At 34.0% G+C, this 26,170-nt stretch overlaps 1 protein-coding gene and 1 non-coding gene across 2 annotated transcripts in view; both read left to right on the top strand.

Moving 5' to 3' along the window:
* The window catches only part of IL13RA2 (interleukin 13 receptor subunit alpha 2), a 34,281-nt gene that overhangs the window by 188 nt on the left and 7,923 nt on the right, over nt 1–26,170 (top strand). Inside the window, exons 2-5 of the mRNA XM_011386070.2 lie at nt 19,982–20,108; nt 21,887–22,038; nt 23,153–23,306; nt 23,852–23,972. Of these exons, the coding sequence (XP_011384372.1) occupies nt 20,015–20,108; nt 21,887–22,038; nt 23,153–23,306; nt 23,852–23,972 (521 nt within the window). The 5' untranslated portion in view covers nt 19,982–20,014. The remainder of the gene's footprint in view (nt 1–19,981; nt 20,109–21,886; nt 22,039–23,152; nt 23,307–23,851; nt 23,973–26,170) is intronic.
* LOC111734242 lies at nt 22,833–22,956 on the top strand. The gene has a single exon (XR_002778384.1). It is a non-coding gene; the product is annotated as a small nucleolar RNA SNORA28 (small nucleolar RNA).

Here is a 26,170-nt window from a genome sequence, read left to right as displayed (position 1 = left end):
TTGATTTGATATAATATTAATTTGGAGAAATACTGCAATTTTTGCATGAAGCTAATTCATAGGTGCTGGATAATTGGCATAAATAAGTCTGTTGCTTTTCATTCTTATTGTTATTTTCTTACTAACTTTTATTTTCTTTAAAAAGTATACCTCTTATAAGCAAACTTGGTTCTTTGGAAATGCTAAGGATAGTTGTATTTTAGAGTTAAGAGGTTTTCTGAGTTTATTTTCTATGTGATTTTTTTCTATAAATGAGAATCCTTCACTTTGTAGTAATTTTTCTCTTAAGCTCAGAAATAACCATAGAGTTCCTTTAAAATGAATGATTTAATTGATCTTTAATGATGTTTTGATTGAATTTATAGAACATGCTTATCCTCTATATGTGGTGATTTCATTTATTTGTCCATTGTGGTTATAGATATAGTAAAGTTATTAAAATAAAAATTCCAATTTTCACTGCTTTTGCTATGAAATGAAGTAGCATCTTATACATTGGATGCTTCCTCTGAAAGAATATGTAATTAACACTTAAAATAACACTTAAAAAACATCACTCTTACACACTGGGCTCACTTTGGATGCTTCTAGTTTAACTTTCAGTTTTTAATATGTAAAAGGGTATATGAAACCAGAACATGAATATAGGGGATTTATTAGCTGTTTTCGATCAAAGTGTTATATAGCATGTTTAGAGAGTTCAAGACTTAAGTAAATTGAATATATTTGTTATTGTTGTTATTATTATTATAGAATAATAAACTAAGGACTAAGAGATCTAGTTTTTAGTTCTAGCCCTCCCTCATTGAGTCCTGTGAGCTTGGGATGGGCATCCCACCCCCTCTCCATCTTAATTTCTTCAACTGTAAAATAAGCTAGATGTCCTGACTCTGCCTAATGTTATGAAATGCAATAGAAATGTTAGAAATGATTATTTAGGAGTGGGCATGTGTAGCAGTGTGGGTCCGCAGCAGCCAGAGGGCATGGTGGCAGGCATGCTATGAGGCCTGGAGGTGGCCGGTGGAGGCGAGAGTAGCAAGAGTGAGGATGATCACTGGGAGACTGGCTATATAGATTGGGCAGCTCAGAAATTAAAAGGAGCATTACAGACAGAAGAAAAGAATGAAACATTTAAGAAAGTATTGACTACAGGAGATATTTCACTGGTCGAGAAGCTCCCAAATTCTGACATTAGTGTAGATTCCAGTATAGAGGGACACTCCTTATGTATGAAGCTAGCGTTCCAATGTACAGAGCTAACTAAAGAAGAGACTATTTGTAAACTATTGACAATGGATTCTGATAAATAAAAAGATCACATATTTAGTTCATTTGAAGATCTGGAGATATTTTTACATGGCCTTGGACTTGAGCATATGACAGATTTATTAAAGGAAAATAATATAGCTTTAAGACATCTTTTGATCATGAGGAAAGATGAGTTTTAAAAGAATTGAATTATCAATAGAGATCAGCAGAAAGTTCCGGCTGCTCTTAAAGAACTAAATGTAGAAGCGATAAAATTTGGAGAATTACCTGAAGTGGCAAAGTTGGAAATCAGTAGTGATGAGTTACTCAACTTTCTTCTGAAATTAAACAAACAATGTGGCCATTTAGTAACAGCTGTACAGAACATCATTACTGAATTGCCAGTAAATTCTCACAAGATAGTATTCAAATGAACTTCTCAGAATTTTACTTCAGTTTGTGAAGGACGGTTTAGTAATGTTGAACATTTGAGTGAAGAGGTCTGCAATCTAAAAGGCTTAATTTGGAAGTTGCAAAATAAAAGAGAAAATGATCCAACTGATATACCATTAATAGAAGTAGCTACATGGAATAGAACTTTAAAGAGGACAGCTGTTAGTCTGTAGATTTGGATTTCTTCTTTTCATCTGCAAGCTAATTTTACAGAGAAAATTATCTTAATATTTATTTTGAGTAATGCATGTATATTTTATCCAAATCACCTAAAATGTTGTTTTTAACCATTTGTGGCACAATTTAACTACATTTTTGCCAATACTCCATTGGAAAAATTATGATAGCATAGAGCAGGAAGTTTTTTTTTTTTTTTTTAGAAAGTGGTTTGTCCATTTGAGTTAAAATACAATTTGTTATATTTTTATGTTAATTTTGATCAAGCAGTAAGTTATACATGATTCTTAAGTTTTATCCTATGAGTCTAAATCACATTCAAAATAAAAGTTTTATCTAATATTCTTTGACATTTAAAAAAAGAAATGATTATTTAAACAGCAGCATTAAACATAAAAGGGGCAGAACAACTATTAGATTATTTTTATTTTTTGTTTTAATGCTAAGATCTCACCTATAAATGAAAAGTTGCTTTCAGGGAACTTTTTGAAAATCAGAAAAATATCACCTGTGTTTTGCTACAACTTGGAGTAGTGGGTAGAATGGATTGCTTGTCCTTTTGATGTATTTTTCAGAGTGTCTTCAAAGAATTGATAGGAGGTGGATTCTGGATATGGGAGAAAGCAACTAATAACAATTGAGTTATATATCCACTATGCTGCAAACATTTTATATGTACTATCCAATGTAATCATTTCCTAAACCACAAGCATCATTGCCTTAATTTTTTAGATAAGAAAATTAAGGTATAGATAGCTGAAGCGTCTTGCCCAGATCAGAGTGGTTGCAATGTTTGTGCTCTTTCCATTATTCCATACTGCTTCTAGGGTCATGCTTAGGTCATGCTGAGAAGATAAACTCTGGAATTATGTCTTCCATTCTCTCTGAGGGATCAATACATGCTGAGGAGATGAATAATGTACATGATCATAGATTAGATTGGCAGGTGCCTACATGGCATGATTTGGGAGGCAGTTGACAAGTGTCTGGCCTGAAATATTATCCTCATTGACTTGTCACTTTGCTTGAGATTTTACCATTAAAATCATTACTTTGTTTGTATTATTTTTTTTTCCAGTGGGGAGTTTGGGAGGACTTTCAAATGTACATTCCCTCTAGGGGGGTTCATACATTAAATCTTTTATCACTTAATACCTTAGCAGGCAGTGTGGAACTGGATAAAGAGCTCAGGCTTTGGAACCAGGAAGACATGGAATTGAATTCTGATTCCACCAGATCTTAGCTATTTAAATTGCATGTGATATTTAACTTTTCAGAGCTTCATTTTCTTCTTGAGTAAAGCAGAGATAATAATGCAAATGCATAGGCCCTTATTATAATAACTATAATATACTGAACATCTAGTATGGATAATTGTGGTATAGTGGGAGGAATACTAGAAGGGAAGTCAGGAGGCTTGGTATCCTGCAATATCAGTTTCATTCACCCAGGTAAGTATTTATTGAGCATATACTATATGTCATGCACTGTGCTAGGCATTAGGGATATAATAGTGAATAATTTGAAGTCTCTGCTATTTCATATTTCAAATTCTAGTTTGGTGCTAACCTAACTATATCCATATTCCAGTCATGTAGCAGTTTAATGTTCTTCACATTTTAGAGATGTGAAACTAAGAGTTAAATGATGCAGTGGTGAGCAAAATAAATATGATACCTGACCTCACTGAGTTTATATTCTAGTGGAGTAGAAATTAATCAGCTAATTCTACGAATTAACATGAAATTAAAACTATTGTAAGTCTTAAAAAAGATCTTTGGTGCTCTAAAAGCATGTAACAGGAGCTTCATTTCAGCTTCTCTGAGAAAGTGGCTAATATTTGAAATATGAATAGGCACTAATCATGTCATCCTTCTACATGTCCTTACTCAGATTCTTCTGGATTTCCCTTAGCTCTTTTACATCCTGTTTGGTGGTTGTTACAGACTTTCGTCTCTCTTTTTAAGCCTCCTACTCAGCTACTACACATGTATTCTTTGGAGATGAGTTTGCTTCTTATTTCACATAGAAAATAAAAGCCATCGGGTATACCTCTGATCCACCCACCTCACCATCTTTTATACACACTGATTTGCATCTGTATCCATACTTTCATCTTGTTTTAGAGGCAAAACTAGCCCTCTATCAGTTCTAATTCGATCTCTCTATCTTTGTTTTAGATTCCATGCCATTCTCTTACTTTTTTTCAAAAATCTCTTTACATAATTATCCCTTTTTTCTTTGGTACTTTTAACTTCTTACCTTCTATGAGTTCTTTTGTCAACAGAGGAAGATAAAAGACACCTTTTCTTGACTCTGTACTGTACAGCTAAGGCCTGTATAATCTATATAACCAAGCTTCAATAAAATGAAGTCCACACACAAAGCAGAAGATCAGGTCAGAGAACAAGAAGACGAGGTAACAGAAAACATCCAACTGGAACAACAAAAAGAAAAAAAGAATTTTAAAATTGAGGATAGTTTAAGAGACTTCTGGGACAACATGAAGTGTAACAACATCCACACCATAAGAGTACCTGAAGGAGAAGAGAGAGAGCAAGGGATTAAGAATCTACTTGAAGAAATAATGACAGAAAACATCCCTAACCTGGAAAAGGAATTAGACATACAAGTCCAGGAAGCACAAAGAGTCTCAAACAAGAAGAATTCAAACAGACCCACACCAAGAGACATCACAATTAAAATGCCAAAGGTCAAAGACAAAGAGAGAATCTTAAAAGCAGCAAGAGAAAGGCAACTAGTTACTTACAATGGTACCCCCATAAGAATGTCTCATAATTTTTAAACAGAAACATTGGAGCCTAGAAGAAACTGGAAAGAAATATTTGAAGTTATGAAAAACAAGAATCTACATTCTACCTAGCAAGGTTTTCAATTAAAATGGAAGGTGAGATAAAAAGCTTCCAAGACAGGGAAAAACTTAAGGAATTAATCACCAACAAGCCAATATTACGAGAAATGTTAAAGGAACTTCCGTGAAAAAAAAAAAGGGAAACAAATAAATACAAATAATAAAATGGTAATAACTGTGTACCTATCAATAATCACTTTAAATATAAATGGATTAAATGCTGCAATCAAAAACATATGGTAGCTGAATGGGTAAGAAAACAAGACTCATGCATATGCTGTCTACAAAAGACCCACTTCAGATCAAATGATAAACACAGACCGAAAGTAGAGGCATGGAAAAAGACATTTCACAGAAATAGAAATTAAAAAAAAAAAAAGCTGAGGTAGTAATACTTATATTAGAAAAAAGAGACTCTAAAACAAAGGCTGTAATAAGAGACAAAGAAGGACATTACATAATGATAAAGGGATCAATACACCAAAAGGACATAACCCTATTAAACATAAACACACCCAACATAGGAGCACCTACATACACAAAGCAATTATTGACAGACATAAAAGGAGAAATCAACAGTAATATACTCATTGTAGGGGACTTTAACACCCTATCAACACCAATAAACAGATCTTCCAGACAGAAAATCGACAAGGAAACAGTGGGCTTAAATGACACACTAAATTAGATGGATTTAATAGATACTTTCAGAGCATCTCACCCCAAAACAGCAGAATACACATTCTTCTCAAGTGCACATGGAATATTTTGAAGATAGACAACATATTAGGCCATGAAACAAGTATCAATGGTATGAAATTAGAAATTGACTACAAAAAAAAAATTGGAAAATACACGAATTCATGGAGGCTAAATAACATGCTACTAAACATTGAATGGGTTAACAATGAGATCAAGGAAGAAATCAAAAAATACCCGGTGACAATGAAAATAAAAACACAACAGCTCAAAATCGATGGGACACAGCGAAAGCAGTTCTAAGAGGGAAATTCATAGCAATATAGGCCTACCTCAAGAAACAAGGAAAAGGTCAAATAAACAACTTAACCTTACACTTAAAAGAACTAGAAAAAGAACAGCAAACAAAGCCCAAAGTGAGTAGAAGGAAGGAAATAATAAAGATCAGAGCAGAAATAAATGAAATAGAGTCTAGAAAAACAATACAAAAGATTGATAAAACCAAGAGCTGGTTCTTTGAAAGGATAACCAAAATTGATAAACCTTAACCAGACTCATCAAAGAAAATAGAAAGAGGACTCAAATAAATAAAATCAGAAACGAAAGAGGAGAAGTAACTATGGACTTTACAGAAGTACAAAGGATCATGTGAAATTACTACAAGCAATTATGTGCAAATAAATTGGACAGTCTGGAAGAAATAGATACATTCCTAGAAACATACAAACTCCCAAGACTGAATCAAAAAGAAACGGGAAATCTGAAGAGACCTATTACTACAGCTGTAGTGAGAATGCAGAGCACAAAATAGGAGAATACATGTCTGTAAAGTTTCAGGTGCCACATATTTAGGACCTTGAGGACCAAGTAAAAAAATTTCAACTTTATCTCAAGATGAAAAAGAATCTATGAAAAAAATTTAGCAGGGAGTTTTTATAATCAGATTTGCTTTTGGAAAACAGAGAAAAGGCATCTGCCTATAGTGTGTAAACAAACTGGGACCAGAGCAAATTCAGGGAGATGTATTAAGAATCTACTATAATAGAGACAAATTTTGATGGTAATTTGGACTAGCATGGGAGGGTAGATAGAATAAGTAGTTTCAAGGGATGTTTGAAAAATGGATCTATCAGGGCCGAATGGATCATGTCGGCTACGCCAAGTGTCAGAGGTATTGCTGACCTAGAAGGGAAGGTTTGATAGTGAGATGCCCAGTTGGAAGAATGCACAAGAAGCAGACATGAGGATAAACCAACAGGCACCAACTTTATTGTGCGGAGTGCACTTCTGTTGGGAAGTGCAGTTCTGGTGGGGACTGCAGTCTATTTATTGTACAGGGCAAGCAGTCTTGCGTACGCTTCTGCTCCCCATGCAGTACTCCCCTTCTGCTCTCCCCTTCTCCTCTCTAGGGGACTGTATGGCTCCTCACATAGCAGAGTACAAAAGTCGCATTCAGCCACACATGTGTGATACAATAAGCTGAAGCATGTTTACGTATTTTCTAAATCTGGGGTCCTATGTCTAGCCGCAGGTCTGGATCACAGCCAGGCCCTGGACCAACCAGATCTTGGGCCAGTCAGGCCTTGGATCAGCCAGGCCTTGGATAACAGCTAGACCTTGGATCACAGCCAGACCTTGAGCCAGCCAGGCCTGGCATCCACAGGATCAAATTTGATTATGGATTGGACGTGGTAGATATAGCTGTCAGGTATCTAGTGTAACTCTTTGGTTTCTGGCTTGTACTGTTGAATGGATACCACTGCCAACCAGTGAGATAAGACTACTGTACCTTGAAACTACTATACCTCTTTCAAGAGGACCCATTTTCTGAAGGAAGATCATGATGTTGGTGTTTGACATTTTGTACTTAATGTGCGTTTGAGACTTCTAAGTGAAGATCTTGAGAAAGCAATTGAATATTCAAGTCTAGAGCTCAGAACAGTAGTTCAGGTGTGAGAGAGATGTTTGAAATTCATTGGCATATCAATGGTAATGGAAGCTGTGAGAATGGATAAGATGACCTAAGAAGAACATAGTGTCGGAAGAGTTAAGGGACGCTAAGAACTCTGACATTTAATATTAGAATAAATAAAGGATGAGCCTAAAAGCGAAATAAAAAGAGTCACCAGAGAAATAGAAAGAAAATTGAGAAGCTAGTGTCAGAAAACCCAAGGGAAAAATATTTTAAGAAGGACAGTGGTAAACAGATGAATGCCTCTAAGAGATAAACAAGATTTGGATAAATAATATCAATTGGATAACATAAGGTAGACATTGGTAATTATTCTAGTGGGACATGTTTCAGGAGAGTCATGAATTAGTGGTAGGATGAAGGACAAAGCCAGAAAGAAATAGAGTGATGAAGAGTGAGTGGTAGGTGTGAAGAAAATAACAAGTATAGACAACTCTTCCTAGAAATTTGGTTGTGAAGAAGATAGGAGCCGTAGCTGGAGGTAAAAATGTGGGTAAGGTAATTCATTTTTTTTAAGTTTCGGGAGAAATTAATATGTTTAAATGCTAATGAGATGCATGCAGCTGAGACATATGTGTTCACATAAATATCTTATGTATGTTGAAGATATATGAGAGAAGAAAAAATAAATAGTAAGATTTATAACAATGTGAGCAGAGTTGGAATTCCAAACAAACATGAAGAGTTTTACCTTAGAAAGTAGGAAATGTACCTTCTTTATTATAACAGGAGGGAAAAGAAGAGAAGATATTGAATCAGGAAAATGTGGAATCGGAAAAATGAGGGAATTTCCATCAGATAGTTTCAGTTTTGTTTTTAAAGAGATAAGGTCATGTGCTGAGGTTGGGGTAAGGGGGATGAGAAGATTGAAGATATTGGAAGAAGTCTAATGATCAAGAATGGAATAAAGTTAAACAGATGTAGTAGTGTTTCTGAGTAGTACTGTGGGTTTACTTAAAATTAAATGTTATGAATTTATCATGGAACTAATCTATCGTGGGACATCTTCCATCAGCACTCACCTGCTTAGGCACAGACACAGAGAAACCTGAGAGTTGGATTCATTTAGGATTGAGATTTTGTTAGGAAGTTATGACAAAAATGCAGAGAGGCAGGTTTAGTTTGGGGTATGGAAGCTAATCTGGATGGAATAAAGAAAGGAAGAAGGCAAAATCTGGCTGATGGATTTGGATAAAACAGTGAAGTCTTTGCAAAACTGAAAAATGATCACAGTGGCAGTACTTAAAAATGTAAGCTAGGATTATGGGAAAATTATAACTTCTCTGGCCTCTGTTTTCTCACCTGTATATAAGCCATGGTAATAGAGGATGGAAACCAAGTATATGTTTGTGTGTGTAAATTTATACATATATCTCGTTATCTTTTGGTAGTATCAAGATAATCAGGAGGGCCTAGAAGCTCCTGAAGAGCATCCCACTCACTTCTAAGAAATGAAGCAGGGTTGGAGGGTAGGAAGTATTAGTCATTCTTAAACCTCCCATGGTTGCTCAGTGAAAGGAAGACTAAGCCATGCTGGATAGGTGTGGTTCTACTACAAGTAGTTCTTTTTCCCCTAGGCAAGTTTACTTTTGCTCATCCAACAGCAATTAATCTTTAATTATAGAATCTGTCATTTTATTTATCTAGCACTTTTACAGGAAGAGCAGTGTATGTTGTTGACGGAATTAGTACTGATTCACTGAGAGGAAACTTGAACTCCAGGGTATTCTGATAATAACCAAAGAATGTGGGGTGAGCTGGTAACATTTGGAAAAGATGAAGCAGCATTGGATTAAAGAATAATTCAGAACATCATTCAGAAAATTGTGATGGCAGCTCATGATGGTGGAAGAAATGCTCTGGTACCTCCAGACAACCAAAAAGTGTCCTCCAGCACTTATATCCCCTTGCTTACAACAGTAAGAACTTTGAAGACCACAAAGGGGGGACATTGAAATGTTGTCACATTGTATTTTGTCACTGTGAAAAGTTTCTGTTTCAGCATTTTGTGGTTCTAACATTTGCAACTGGAGTGCTTCAGTAAGTTTTTCCCCCCAATATATCCTAGGGAAGCTTAAATGGTGTCCTTCTCAGGGATGAACTTCTGACTCAAAGACTATGTAGAAAATGAGGGATTGGACTATATAAATGCATACTTCTTTGATTACTTAGAAATCTGGGCTTAAAATATTATGAATTTTTAAAGGATTTTGATACACAATGCTAAATACTCCCCTAATTAGATTATAGGTTTTGCTTAAATAAGAAAGTGACTTATTTTGCTCTCAGATGACAAGATAGCTAATCCAGGCCTGCATGAAGAGTATGCAGTTTTACTGAATGAGTTCAAATTGATCAAAGGTGGCTCACTATCAAGAGCATATTCTAAGATACAGGATGGAGAAAGGGAGAAAAGTGAAGGGGAGTAAAAGGTCTATTCTCTTTAAAGACATGACCCAGAATTGGAGATAACAGTTCGATTTACATCTCTTAGGCCAAAACTTAATCGGATGTCACATATAGCTGAAAGGACATTCAGAAATGAAGTCTTCATTTTGTGTGGCCTTCCACCCAGATAAAACTTGGGAATTCCATTATTATTGAAGGAGAAAAGAATGAACATTAGGGGACAGCTAGTAATCTCAACTGTACCACCTGCAAAAAGAATTGTACCAATTCATAATTCTACCAGTAGCCTGAGAGAAGACTCACACTTTATTTATTAATTTTGCTTGTATTACAATTTATTTAACTGTAAGTTTATATAAGTTAATTTTTAAAGACTATTTTTTTACAGCACTTTTATATTTATAGCAAAATTAAGAGGTAGGCACAGAGATTTTTTTCTTATACCCCTGTCCCCACACATGCACAGCCTCCCATTATCAAAATCGCTCACTGGAGTGGTATATTTGTTACAATTGATGAGCCTCCATTGACATACCATAATCACCCAAAGTCTATAGTTTACTTTTGGCTTGTACTCTTGGTTTTATACATTCTATGAGTTTAGACACATGTATAATGACATGCATACATAACTATAGCATTATGCAGAATATTTTCATTGCCTGAAAAATCCTCTGTGCTCTGCTTATTCATCTCTCCTGCTCACTCCAACCTCTGGCAATCCCTGATGTTTTTATCGCTTCCATAATTTTGCTTTTCCTAAAATGTCATATAATTCAAATCATATAGTATGTAACCTTTTCAGATTAGATTCTTTTACTTAGTAATTTGCATTTAAAGTTACTTCATGCCTTTTCATGGCTTGATAGCCAATTTTTTTTAGCACTGAATAACATTCTATCACTGGATGTACCACCATTTAGTTATTCATTCACATACTGAAGGACATCTCGGTTGCTTCCAAGTTTTGGCAATTATGAATAAAGCTGCTATAAACATCCATGTGGAGGTTTTTCTGTAGACATATTTTCAACTCCTTTGGGTAAATATCAAGGAGCATGATTTCTTGATCGCATAGTAAGAGTATAGTTTTGTAAGAAATCATCAAACTGTCTTCATCATTTTACATTCTCACCAGCAAAATATAAGAATTCCTGTTGCTATACATCCTTGCCATCACTCGTTGTCAGTGTTTTGGATTTTGACCATTTAATTTTAATGTTTATTTTTATTAGTTTCAGGTATACAGTACCTTGGTTAGACATTTATATAGTTTATGAAACAATTGCCCTGATTGCTCTATCTTCCCTCTGGCTCTACACATAGTCATTACCTTACTGCTGTCTGCATTTCCTGTTAAAACCCTCTAATGGGATTTTGGCCATTTTAATAGATATGTATTGAGTATTATTTTTTGTCTGCTCCTTCAATACATTTGAGAGCAGGGAACAATGTTTCTTGCTTGTTTTCATGTCTGCAGCCTTGAATGCAAAATTGATGCTCCGGAAATGTCTATGAAATGAAGATCTGGAAGGATGCCTATGACCATGTCAGCATCAATACAGCAATCAAAGGCACAGGTTAGAAAAATAGAAACTCTGAGGTTCTATTTTGATGAGAAGGCTCTAAAGTCACTTAGGAAACATTTGCTATCCCAAGCTCAAAAGCAGCTATCGAAATGGTGAGAGAGTAGATGAATATGCAGACCTACCATTTAAAATTTTAAAGTAGATTTAGAGGTTTTAAGCAGATGATTATAAAGAACCAGGCATCCTGAATCAGGAAATTTATTTTTATGAAGGGCAAGTCAGTCTCCTGAAAAACAATAAGGCTCTGCCCACACACAAGTAAAAACTAACTTTCTCATAAGCACATTTAAAAAGTAAGCTTAGAAGATTACAAAACTGGTTTAATCTTCAAGTGATGCATGGAAAATATTCTGAAGTCAAATAACTAATGGAAATGTATTGAAAAGAGATAATACTCCAGTATTTTTAAAATAAGGATAGCCAGCAACCCAAAAATATATTAATTTCCACTTATTGGAAAAGAGAAACATCAGTAAGAGAGGAAAAGGGGGAGAAATGGAAAAATGAAAAGTAGAGAGAAGAAAAGAAGAGGAGGGGGCCACAGAGAGAGGAGCATGAGGGAGAAGCCCAAAGTAAGAGACTGAAATGATGAAATCGCTATCCTCCATGGTCTGAGTTTCAAATAGGCTGTGTATCTAAGCCAGAATACAAACTGCCTTACAAAAATATAAAGTTATTTCTGAAGATTTTTGCTGCAGAAAACAAATTTAGAAGGAAAAAAAAATGAAATCTCAGGTTCCACATAAATAGAAAGTAAAAGTGTGCTATAGTCTGGAGAATTTGGCAGTCTTTAAAAAATAATATTTAATTAGAAATGCAAGAAGTTAGAGAGTGTTTTCTGTAGATAAAAAGTATTTGTTAAAGTTATCACTGGTGAAACTAAACTTTGTTAGTTTCTGATTGTCTCAGAAAAATGTTCTGCCTTGGTATGGTACCCTTTGATAATTACAATGCTAAGATACTCTGACCTGTGTCCCTCAAAAATAACACTCACCATTACTAAACATGTCTGGCAAAAATCTGAGGAAGAGCTGGGTCAAGCCTTTATGTGAGATGTTCTCTATTTGTGTTTTCAGGAAAGAAGAAATGAGTGATTTACTCCTATTTAGAGTCCTTTCATAGCAAAAGTCTCAAGAATTATCTATACTCATTATCTCCATTTTTACCCTTCCATTCTTTCCTGAACCCACTTTAATCTGAGCTTTGCTCCAAACATTCTGTGTATCTCTTATCAATATCATCAATTATCTCCAGTTTGCCAAATCTATTAGGCCATTCTCAGGCTTCATTTTACTTGACCTATCAACAGCTTTTGTCTATAACTCTGTCCTTGAAACATTTTCTTCACTTGGTTTCTGAGACCCCACAGACTCTGGGTTTTCCTTTTACTTCTCTGGCTTTTCTTTAGTCTCCTTTGTTGGTACCACCTTATCTCTTTAACCTCTCTATGTTGGAGGGTCCCAGATCTCAGTCCTTAATCCTCTATTTTTTTTTCTTTTTTAATCTAATTTCCACTATACCCTAGGTGACTTCAATTGATCTCATGGCTTTAAATACTGTCTATATGCTGATGACTCTCAAATATATATGGCCTTTCCCCTGATCTCCAGAATCAAATAGCCAGCTGCCTGCTCATCTTCTCCTCTTATATGTCTAGTCAGGCAGTTCAAACTGAACCATCCAATACCGAACTCTTGTCCATCATTCCCAGGCCCCATACACAATTATTCAGTTGCCCATGACAAAAATGGGGCATCATTCTCTGATCTTCCACAGTCAGTCCATCAGTGGATTGTATCAGTATCTCTACTGCTATCAGCTTGGTTGAAGTCACCATCAACTCTAGCCTGGATTATTACTTCTACCATTTCTTTCCATGCAGAATAGCCTTTTAAAATTTAAGTTACATCATCTCACTCAGCTCACAACTGTCCACTTGCTTCTCATTTTACTAAAAATAAGTGGTAAAATAAATGTGCTTATCTCTGTGAAATCATCTAAACTTTGTTTCCTATTGTAGTGATCTTGCTATTTCTAGAACTACTAAACTGATTCCCACCTCAGGGTTTTTGGATGTGCTATTCCTTCTGTGTGGAAAATTCTTCCCTTGTATCTTCACCTGGCTCATTCCCTTACTTTATCGAGGTCCTTAATGTCACTTTCTCAGAGAGGAATTCTCCGACCACCTAGTCTAAAATGGACTCCCATTACTTACTTTCATATTATACTGCTTTATTTTTGTTTGTAGAACTTATAGTTATCTGATATCTGTTTATTGCCTGTCTCCCACACCAGAAAGTTAATTCAAGATGGCAGGTACTTTGTCTTGTTCACTGCTGTATCCTTAGTGCCTGGAATAGTGCCTGGCATGTAGTAGGTTTCCAAAAAATGTTGAATAATAAATACATGATAGAAATATTTACATGTTTTTGTTAGCATTCTTTTCCATAACTGACGGTAGCATTCATGCTATAATACCATATTCCCACGTATTTACAATTATACCTTATGGTCATGAAAGAGTATACTGGTAGAATCACCTTGAAGGAATATAAAACCTGCTATTGTACAATTTGTATTCTGTTCTTAGTATGGAGAGGGTGGGGTACACTCTATTATTTACTTTTGAAGTTTTTATGCTAAGTGAATATTTTGGGTACACGGTGTTTGCTTGCTAACAAATATTTGGAGCATCTTGGAATGTAGAGAAGAGTGTCGAATAAAAGAGATTATTTTGCTAGTTTCAGAGCAGTGGGGCCTTTCAAGATACTGCATTGTTCTTCATCTGTGACTACATTTGAATGGAATGTAAGACATATTTAATAATAATTTGATCTGTGTTAAAAAATTGATGATCTAGAGGGATTTTTTTAAAAGGGTCGTAAAAGTATGTTGGTGATATGTTTGATGAAATTATAAACTAATAAAGCTCTGATCTGCTCAAATTAGGGACAGATTCTGAAATGTATAAACTGCTTCATGAATTAACACTGTTAATCTGGCAGTTGCTATAGTAATTCAAAACTGAATTCTCTAGCTTTGATGGTGCTTTAGGAAATTTGTTAGCTGGATGAACTCAGTATGTCATACAGTAAACTATCTTTAAAACATTATGGAATAAGATGACTACCTATGTTTTATAAGACGTGTTGAACGTATTTTATAAATATCAGTAAATAATATTGGTATGTAATGTTGTCAGGGACCCAAAAATATCATGTTATACATAATGAGGTTAAAGTGATGTTTGTTAAAAAGAGATCCTACCTGTATTTCATTTGTCTACAGTGATTTTCATCATTTAATGTGTGCCTAACTTCTTTGAATATTTTTGTGGGAAATGACTTACACCACTTGACTAGTGGTGAGCATGATGAATCTGTCTGATTCTAAGTCTTTTTTTGTGTTTGAAAGTGCACAAAGTCATCATCATTCTTTATAAATGACTCTATTGCAAGACATACTATTTGCTAGTTATTATCTAAATTAGATTTGACTCACCACCAGTTTCATAAGCTGATTGCACTATTATTTAGCCATGTATTGATCTCAGCATGTTGTCAGTCCTTAAGATCTGGCAGGTTCAAGACGTGCTGATTATGATGCTGAGTCAAGATCATACTTCAGAAGCTCTGCATAGACATTTGTACATGTTGGATGATCTCCTTGAAATAAGATTAGTTATTCAGGAAGCCAGTGCTTTTGAGTCACATCCTGAAACTGTGGATGGATACACAGCAGATTAACTGATGAAAAAAAAAAAGATATCTCTGGGATAATTATATGAGAGGAATTTGAGCTTCACTAAAGTGAAATTAAAAGACAGTATTATATGTTAAAATGAGCACAGTCTTTAGAATCAGATATATACATCTTTTCTTGCTTAAGTTTTATGAGCTTGAGTGATTTACTTAACCTTTTAAAGTCTCAAAAGACTCATTTGTAATATTGGGATAAATCATAATGGTAACTATCAATGTTGATGAACCTTAACTGAGCTAATTCATATCAAACACCTGACACAGAACTTGACACCTGATTAGAGCTTAATAAACTATTGTCTCTATTATTATTATTTTCTAAATCGTCTGGCAAAGTTGGTGGTAGAGCCCAGATCTAATCAATTCCTTCTCATGCAAGGCCATATAAATTTATCATTTCACTTACAATATTTAAGCCTTTGTAACGACACTACTTCATTTTTCTCTCCTCAAGCTCTACTTCTTTATTTTCCCATTTTCCTTTTCTCCAAGCCACATTATAATTGCTTTGTCTATTTTTGGATATTTCAAATAAAGTGAATGGAAAGTATCAAATTTTATAGCACTGATTTTTTTTTTAACCCAGTGACAACAGAAATAACATGCCCATATTTCTTTTAGGTGGTTTTTTAGAAGCCACTTTAGTGACATTGAAAAACTCCATGTATCATTTTCAAATACATAATTATTTGTCTCTGTAACTTGGTCACTGCTTTTATAAATGAAACAAGAACCTGTGGTCATTTCAAGTACTTTGGAAGAAACTTTTTTCTTCTTTGTCAATGTAGAGAAGAAAATTTTCTACAAAACTATATTATGTAGATGACTGAATTATTAGTCTCACAACATTTTTCTGTCTTTTTCTTTTTTAAACTTTTCTTTCAGTACAGATTATACTATCTGTGGTATCTTATACAAATTACATCACTCCTCTAAGCCCCAGTTTTACTGATTGCAAATATGCAATATCACCATTATGTACTTGAAGATTTGTAAAAATAATTCAATAAATTCTTGTAAACTATGAAAAGCTAAACAAATGTAAGAAATTATTGTTATTAAGACAAAGGTCTTAATAACAAGAGTGTTGAAAGTTGGAGTTTAATATTAAGTGTCTAGTTATCAAGTCTCAGGTCAATTTTGCCGAATTAGTAGGTGCAAACGTATAGGTTGGAGCAAATTATTTTCAAGTCTTTGCTTAGTGGCAAAGTGCACAGAACCAAACCCCTCTCAAGTATATAGAGAAAATTACTATTCTCATAGCACTTTAATATACGTTATTTCATTTAATCTTCAACACAAATCTGCCAAGCTTGTTTCATTATCTCTATTTTATGAATGGAAATTGATGTATAATTTACTTCTGAGCATATTAATGGTTGATGCAGGGCTGAAATCCAGGTTGATACTTATACCATTGTGCCTTTTATGATAACAAGCTCCTCAGCTATATATCTTAAAAGATTAATTAGTCTTGTCAGCTTTTACAACACCTTGCTGTGATTCTAAATTTGCTTTAGATGGCTTTTAGCCCCAGCCATAAGTTCCCCTATTTTGTGACTTGTGGAATCTGTATCCTGGCTACTGGCTGTTTCAGGAACACCTATTATTTTTTTTTTAGTGTGCTAGTGTGCTTGATTATCAGGCAGGAGGAGAAATATTATAAATTCTATAAATGTCTCTAAAATGGACAAGAGAAAAAAAGAGGACCTGTGATAATTGCTCTTGATAATCTTTTTTTTTTTTTTGAGAAACCATATTATTGGTAAGTACCTGGAGTTTCTCCAATAATTCAAGGATTATCCCAGCCTAGCTTGGCTTTGAAGAAGTGGGGAAGTGAGGCTGAAAACAGGAAATAGCTTTAAGCTTGTCATTCCAAAAGAGATTCTCAGTGGAAAACTGTCTAAGCAATAGTGTTGTGTTTTCAAAACTGAATTGGTAGAAAAAGGAAGCTGCTTTCCATATTGATCTTAGGCATGGAAAATGCCCAAGTGTAATGATTATCATCAAGGGCTCTGGTATAAGACTGGGTTCAAATCTAAGCTTCACCATTTATTGTCTGTGTGACTTGTGGAAGTTGTTTGATATCTCTATGTTACCTCCTCTGGTCTTTAAAATGGAAATAAAAATAGTACATATATCCAAGGCTGACTGTATTACATGAAATAATGTATATAATGTGCTTAGCACAGGGCAGTGCCTGAGATACTGAATGCTTATTCACTATGAATGTTGAATAAATAGTAGGAGATAGTATTATTACAGATATTATGGCTTATCACTTGCACTTTGTATATTTGACAAGATTTGGCTGGAATAATATCTGGCAACAAAACTAGGTGCCCAATGAAAGTTTATTGAATTATTACTCTGCCAAAAATGTCATGATGATAAAACTCTGTGGTGGGATTGATGGTTTGAGTGGTGACAATAAGCTGAGAAGGTTCACGGTGAGTCGTCTGGTAAGATAGGTGCAGGGCAGACTCATTATAAGAAGAACGTTTATTTGCTAGTCAGTGGAAAGGCCTTTAAAGAGTGTTTTTAAGTTCTAGTTTTGCCACCAATAAGTTGTGTGAGCTTGGACAACTCACTTTCCATTCTGGGTGTTTTCTCATTTTTAAAAATGAGAAGTTAAGATCAGATAAGTCATTGTTAACTGTGGGTTTGGAGTGGCGAGTGTATCAGAAACTATTTTAAATCTTAGGTCTGCATTTCCATCGCCCAACTTCCCTTTGTCTTCAGGTCCTCTATCCCCTTGTGAAAACTCTGTTCTTTCTTGAAACCATATAGTATATAAAGCACCTCTCTGCACTAGTGATAATTCTGAATTTGAGTAAGGAGTCTAGGTAAGATCAAAGGTGTAATTCAGGAACTCCTTTTGTGGGTTTATAGATAAGTGTGTCAGGAAGCCAGCTATCTCATTTCTTACCTTTGTTTAAATGTATTGGGCTGATCCAGGAAATGTATTTGATAGCCAGAGTCAAATTTCAGTGGCTTATAAATATAATAGAAACAAGTGATTTTTAACTCTTTACTTAGTATTTATGTTATATATGACATAGGGCTATGAAATATTTAAGTACAGATTGATAAGGGAAAGAGAACTTTAAGATCTTTATGAGAGTATATTAAGGGAAGCCTGATTGTCTTAGTCTCTATAGGTAGTATGGAAAGATTTCTCTTTGGTCAGACCTATTGCCTTGGATCCAAAAGTAACCAGTGTGTTCATCTCAATTTATGAGAGCAACTCTGTGGAAGATCTGTGGCCTTCTGTTGGCCAAACCTACTCACTACTTAAAGATGCTTTAGAGGGCAGCAATAGACTGGCGAATGGGGAGGGAGGAATTGAGGAGAGAGATTTGTTGGACCTCAGTAAAAGAAATGGTATCCTCTTACAAGTTTATGAGACATAGAAAAAAATAGCATTGTGTTGATTCAGCTTGGCCAGCTAATTGAAGGAAGACTTAAATACTGGAGTCCCAGAGAAAAATCTTTCATAATCCTGAGTTAAACGTGTGAGATCCAGTATAGTAGGGTGGAAGTGAACTGGACTGGGAATAATTTCTCTGTCCTACTCCCAGCTCTGTCACTAACTTGCTATGTAATCTTGGGCAAGTCTGAGTTTTACTTCCTAATATATAAAAGAGGATTGGACTAACATTGTCTCTGATATACTTGCTGGCTCTAACAATTTGATTTCAAGATTCTATTACGTAATAATAGAAGCCTACCAACATTAGAACATTGCAGATGGACCAGGTAGGATGATGAGGGTGGGGCAGGAGGAGAGGGTCTGCCCTGATTAATAAATTTATGTAGGAGAAAAAGAAAGGTTGTCCCTGAATGTTGGGATGAGTGACCTTTAATTCTTAACTTCCTGTGAAATTGTTGTTTCCAGGAATATAGACTCAAAGAGAAATGTAGAACTTGGAGTAGAGATTTTCTTTGAAAGAAGAGTGTTTTTTTGATTGAGTAGGTATGTGGAGATACAAATCCTTTAAGTTTTGATCATAAAAGCAATATTCTTCAATGATTAAAAAAATTGAGTTGTATTCTGTGGTGGTGAAGTGCTGTTTTAAGAAAGGGCTAATAAGTTCAGATTTGCATTTTAGAAAGATCATCCTTGCTATATATTGTAGTGATAATTGTGAGATTGGATGGGAGAGGAAAGAGTTGAGGAAGACTCCCAGGTTTCTGGTTTGGACAACTGGGAAGATGATAATAACATTTACTGATGCAGGAATCACAGTAAAGAGTGGAATAGATAATAGAGTAGAAAATGATTTAATATTTATGAAGAAATGGAGCAAAGTTTTCAGTTATCTGAGGCTTTGGCGTAGGTTCTAAACATTCTCAATAGTCAGATAACTTTCAAACTTCTTATTTCAGAAAAGAGTATATGTGTCAGTGTGTTTTCTTTGTTGCTAGGCCCTGTGAGCCAATAAGAACACTCTGGTGGGTCTGGCTCTGTCTTCAGGCTGAAGGTTATTTGAAGTCATTCCATCTTGACCACAGCATGTGGTGTATAGAAAAGTGTGGGAGTCGGGGTTTGGGGGTGAAGCGATATAGGTTTTTATTTTGCTTTGATTTACTCTTATAGGAAGTATGAGACCAGAATCCTCCCTTTCTAATTATATTGGTTCCAAACTTGATTTTTTTCTGTGTCTATGGTTCAGAGAGGCATGGTTTTACCAATTCTTGGTAGAAAACATGCAGAGAATTCCCAAATGTATTTTCAATCACATTTAGTCATTTGGTTATTTGAAGTAAGATAAAGTTAAATGTATTTTTTTTTTCTTAGAGTGAAAATTTCAAGGTATTAGATCTTAGAGAAATGGCTTTCATTCATTTGGATATCAGATGTCTATATGCCATTCTTATTTGCACAGCTTTTGGCTCTACTTTGTCTTCAGATGCTGAAATAAAAGGTAAAACAACAATGGAATAGTTTTAAAATTAGGGATATTTACTGTCTTTTCAACCTACCCTAAGAAAATGCATCACAAGGAGATGGATTGTTACTGGAAGTAATTCAGGATATCCATGCACAAAAGATATGTTCTTAGTAGCCAGCCTCATGTATAAGGTAACTGATGATAATAAACATTTTGTGACATAAAAGCTAGACTGAAAGATACTTTCCATACATTTCATATAGTCTTATCTAATGAATAGGCTAATTATTTGAAACCTCACTGCCTGGTACACAACTAACTAGAACTTTCCTTACTTCTATCCTTAACTTTTAAGACAATTAGATAAATAAGAAAAATACACAGAAATTTAAAGTAAAATTTAAAAATAATTACAGAATTATTAAATCATGTCTAATAAACTATTCTTATTACCAAAGGTAATTAGAACAATGCATGTGACAAAGATTTCTAACCATAAAAGTTGAAACAACAGGATTTCTATTTCTTCCTCAATGGAGACCTTCTTAATTGGTACATGGAGGGGGTCCCACATCAAATTATAATTTGTCCACAATTTCTTCCTGTGTATTTATTCTTTTTCTCACCTCAAGTGTTATGAAGTATTAAACAACGTGTAAAAATGAGAGGAAATTATTAGCAGAAAGTCAACATGAGCGTAATAGTATAGTACTACTAGATTTGCCTATAGGAAAATTTATAGAATTATTGTTTATTTGTTTTCGTTGCTTTTTAAGTTACTAGATGTGAGAGCTATTGCCTCCCACTGCCTCCTCCTCCAAAATCAAAGGAGTTGTTTCTTGATGTCATTCTACTCAGCTGCCTGCTGATAATTCTTAAATCCTTCCAAAGAGCGGCCCTGGTTTGCCATACTCTAAGGATAGCTCTGAACTTTAATTTATTAGAGGATTTAATTAACCAGGATAGACCAACAAGATCTGTCTGTTCCCCTAATTCTTAAGGCACTTAGCTATTGTAATTATATTTTCTAGCTTGTGCGTGTGTGTGTGTGTGTGTGTGTGTGCGCGCGCGCGCGCCCACCCCATGATGTTATATGGATATAGTAAACACTGAATTAATACTGTTTGTTTTTTGCTATTAGAGAAATTTATGTAATAAAGTGTTCCCATCCTAGACCAAGTTATAGTCTGTATGACCACAAAGGTAACTCCATGTTGAATTTCTAGTTTCTGTGAAAATGTAGTACCTAGCTAGGCAATGTCACATTTTACATATGTGATTTATTAAGAAGAGGATAACTATACAGCAATAATTCAGATTTTTTAACAGCTTTATTGAAATATAATTTACATAATATAAAACTCGCCCCTTAAAACAAACTGTTCAGTGGTTTTTAGTATACTCACAAAGTGAATATATTCAGCCACCACTGTCAAATTCCAAAATATTTACATCACCCCCCCAAAAAACCCCATATCCATTCAGTATCTTCTCTCTCCAGCCTCTGGCAACCACTAATCTACTTTCTGTCTCAATGGATTTGCCTATTCTGGATATTTAATATAAATGGAATCATACAATATGAAGTCTTTTGTGACTGCCTCCTTTCACTTAGCTTAATGTTTTCAAGGTTCTTCATGTCGTAACATGTATCAGTACTTCATTCTTTCTTATGGCTGAATAATATTCCATTGTATGGATGCACCACAGTTTATCCATTCATCGGTGATGTACATTGGAAGTAACCTAAATTTAGCAGTTTTTGTCATAAAATAAAGTAAAAAAGTAAAAATATTTTTATTTTATTTCAGTTAAACCCCCTCAGGATTTTGAGATAGTGGATCCTGGATATTTAGGTTTTCTCTATTTACAATGGCAACCTTCACTGTCTCTGGATAATTTTAAGGAATGCACAATAGAATATGAATTAAAATACAGAAATATTGATAGTGAAAACTGGAAGGTAAGTAAAACATGTGTTTGTGATATCAGAGTGATTATTAGGAATTTCTTGTGATTCCTGATGTCAATGTTTACTCTGATTCCCATATCCTAATAGCTATTATTAAGATATAACAAGCTGCCACATTCATTTTCACCCCACTCAGTATTAAGACTATCATTGGAAGTCTAGGAAAACATTACTTAGTACCATAGATAGTGGGTTCGAAGAGTATTTACACATTTTACCATATTTTATAGTTACTTATATACCTATATATGGGTCATATATATGCTACTTGACTGTGAGTTTTTTCTCTATAGGAATCAAGTCTTATTTATCTTTGTACTCTCCCCATAGAACACTTTTTTGCATATATTATAGTTAATACTCAATAAAAGTTTATTAAATTATTAACTACATAATCAACAAGCATGTTTATTTAAGGATTTTTGTTGTACAAGAATTCTGTTACCTTTCCAATTCAGCTAGGTGGTTTCAAGGGATAATTTAAATCAAACATTTATTGAGAAACATTTTTTGTATCAGGCACTCTGCTAGGTATCAAGAATACAAGAATAAACGATATATGATTTTAGTCCTCTAGGAGCTCATAATTTGTCTAGCTTTCTCCAGTTACTCCCAAGATTTTACTTTGTATGAGTCCTGAAGAAGTCAAATGACATTTGAAAGGTGATAAATCATTTTTCATGTAATATGCATATGGAATGAGAAAATTGTCTTTTGATTTCAAGTTGGTTATAGATTAAGTCCTGCCATAGAGCTTTTTTTCTCTTCCAGAATTTTTTTTTTAAATGAGATGTTAAGATTCAAATGCAAAAATATCTGACACAATCTGAGCTTGTTATAGCAAGAAAGTCTAACCCATTTTGGTGTTCTGTCTTCCATGAGAGAAGTTGTTATATAGACTTAAACAGTGTAAAAAAAGATTCAAATAATCTTATCAAATGATATAATATGCAGAAGTGAGTTCTCCCAGAAATATATCTGGGACATAGTATCAGACAATCATGAGAGATTTCTTAGATATTGGGAATTCTTCAGTTTTATGAATGTGGCTTTTAATAATACCATCACTGTTTATAAACTTGCCTTTGTCTTATCATTTTATCAGACTATTATTACTAAGAATCTGCATTATAAAGACGGGTTTGATCTTAACAAAGGCGTTGAAGCAAAGATACACACGCTTCTGCAAGGGCAATGCACAAACGGATCTGCAGTTCAAAGTTCATGGTCAGAAGCTACTTATTCGACATCACCACAAGGTTAAAACAAAGCTCTCATTTCACATTTAATACTGTCAGAAAAATCCATATCTTGAATAAGTCCTTTAATTCTTATACATGAGATTGTATTGTACAATTGAGAGTGTGGCACAAAATAGAATCCTTCTTAAGAGTGGGTGACTGGCCACCTCGAATTCTTTAAATCGACAAATACATTTGGCAAAACCTACATCTTATTAGGCTAATATAGTTCCCAATTTTGGGGTCATATTAATAAATAATGAGACCAACAAATGCGAGCATTTGTTCAACTGTTCAGAGCACCCTGGAATTATTAATTTAGTACTTTTGCATATGCTTACACTAGTACTTACACTAGTAAATGAGTCCTCAAATGTTTTCGATTTTGCATGCCCCACTTACAATGAAGTGATTTCCAACAACTTCCTTTTGGAATATTCCTGATTGTGTTGATTGCTAAATTAAATGGAGAGGTCAAAGGAGATAAAGTAAAATTGCATAGCGATTTCCCAAATGATTCATCATCATGCCTTTTAAGCATTCACAGTTGATTCATTCCTTAGGAAATCTGGAAACTAAAATTCGGGATATGGATTGTATATATTACAACTGGGAATATTTAGTCTGCTCTTGGAAACTTGGGATGGGTGTCCACTTTGATACCAATTACAACTTGTTTTACTGGTAAGTATTTTTATAGTAAGAATTCCATATTAGGAAAATATCTATCAAAATTAATCCATAGTATGAATAACTGTATTTTCATTTAATTAAATATATTATATTTTTCAGAGTTGTATTTATGATGAAGGTTGTTTACAATTATTTTGAGTTTTCAATGGGAATAAATAGGTTTTGGCTGTAGCTACTGGAAGGTACTCTATGGGTGGTTCAATCACTGTTTCTATACTAGATTAAATTTTGTATCCCTTAGATAGATGGAGTTATAACTTAAAAATTGGCGTATTTTGATTTTTGTCTTTTAAAAAAGCAGATACTTATTAAAACCTGATCATTTTTCTAATTTTCTTATCTTTGTTGACTATCACTGAGGCTTTTAAACTTAAAGCCATTTTGAACTTTCTGCTTCTTTTATTCCTTAATTGTTTCATGATAACATTGATCACTATGTTCTGACACTCCTTTGCAAGGTCATACATCTGTTCTTCACCTCCCACCTCTTCTGTAAGAACTCCATTTTAGACTCACCTCATTCCACACCTGGATGATTGCCATAGCCCAGATGATGATCTCTTTGTTTCCAATCTCTCCCTTTCCTATTTATCTTCACACTGTAGCCAGATTTATATTCCTATACTGCTATATTCATATGCCATTCTTTTGCTCAAAAATCTCAAGGACTACTCATTGCCTCCAGGATAAAAATCTGGACTGCCATTCAAGTCTTTGCCTCATTGTATCACTGTCTTCCAATATTACTTTCTACTATCACCACTGTGAATGTTCCACTCCATTTAGACCAATCTCTACATTTTTTTCTCACCCATGTTATGCTTTTTTATGCCTTTGTGTACATTGCTATCTGGAATGCCCTCTGGCTCTCTCTTTCACCAACTCTTATCCAACCTCCAAGGCCTATTTGGTATTAAATTTCCTTAACCATTTACTGATCACAACTTCTGTTCAGTTTTTTTCTAAACTATTACTTATTGTCCAGATGACATTTAAATTATATATATATATAATTTATAATTTATATTATTATATATATATATTTGAGACAAAGTATATATATATGATATATATATTATATTATATATATATATTATATTATATATATAATATATATATCATATATATATACTTTGTCTCAAATATATATATAATATATATAATATATATATAATATATATAATATATATATCATATATATATACTTTGTCTCAAATATATATATAATATAATATATATATAATATATATACTTTGTCTCAAATATATATATAAAATATATATATTATATATATAAAGTATATATATATAATATATGTATATATATATAATATGTATATATATACTTTGTCTCAAATATATATACTTTGTCTCAAATATATATACTTTGTCTCCTCTTCTAAATTTTTAAGAGATTGGTGGCCATGAATTATTTTTTTATATTCCTCTTGACTATCTCTGCTGTGCTATGCCCATAGTAGATTATCACTAAATATTCATTAAATGAATGAGACCAACGATGATGATATTGGTAAATTGATAGATAAGTATCAGAACTTTTGCATTTATTAAATAACAGAAAAAACAAGAGAGGAAAAAGTGTTACTCTTTGTAAATTTCAAGCCCAAATTGTCATGGCATATTTCTTTAGGAAATTATACTAATAAGTGATAAGATGTAACCTATTAACTGGCTTCTAATCCCGCTCTGGCATCATTTCACTTGGTGGTCTTGGACAAGCGATTTCTGTTTTTGGGGTCTCAGTTTCCTCACCTGAAATTGGATGTGTCAATCTCTAAGGTCTAACTTTTTGCTCATTAATTCAACAAATATTTAGCAATTATTAAATACTTGACACTGTTCTAGATAAAATGGACAAAAGTGTGAATAAGACAAAATTCCTGCCCTCTTGTACATTGCATTTCATGTTTAACATAACTTTATTCTCACTTTAGTAAAGTAGTAAGGGGAAAATATTAACACCATAAAAATGGAATATAAGGGCTTCCCACTGGCACAAAGTAAATTTGTGTAAAGTCAAACCTAGAACTCAAGTCTCTCAAACTCTAATCAGGTGAATTAACCAAGATACTACAATTTTGCAAATTCTGCCTAAAGTAAAAAATACTTGGCAAGAAGTGAATTCTGTAGAATCCAGATATTTTTACCAGTATCTTACCAGCTGCTAGA

The sequence above is a fragment of the Pteropus vampyrus genome, unplaced genomic scaffold (genome assembly GCF_000151845.1).
Source record: "Pteropus vampyrus isolate Shadow unplaced genomic scaffold, Pvam_2.0 Scaffold894, whole genome shotgun sequence".
NCBI lineage: Eukaryota > Metazoa > Chordata > Mammalia > Chiroptera > Pteropodidae > Pteropus > Pteropus vampyrus.
The sequence above is the reverse complement of the archived record's forward strand: the minus strand, read 5'-3'. Positions and strand labels throughout refer to the sequence as shown.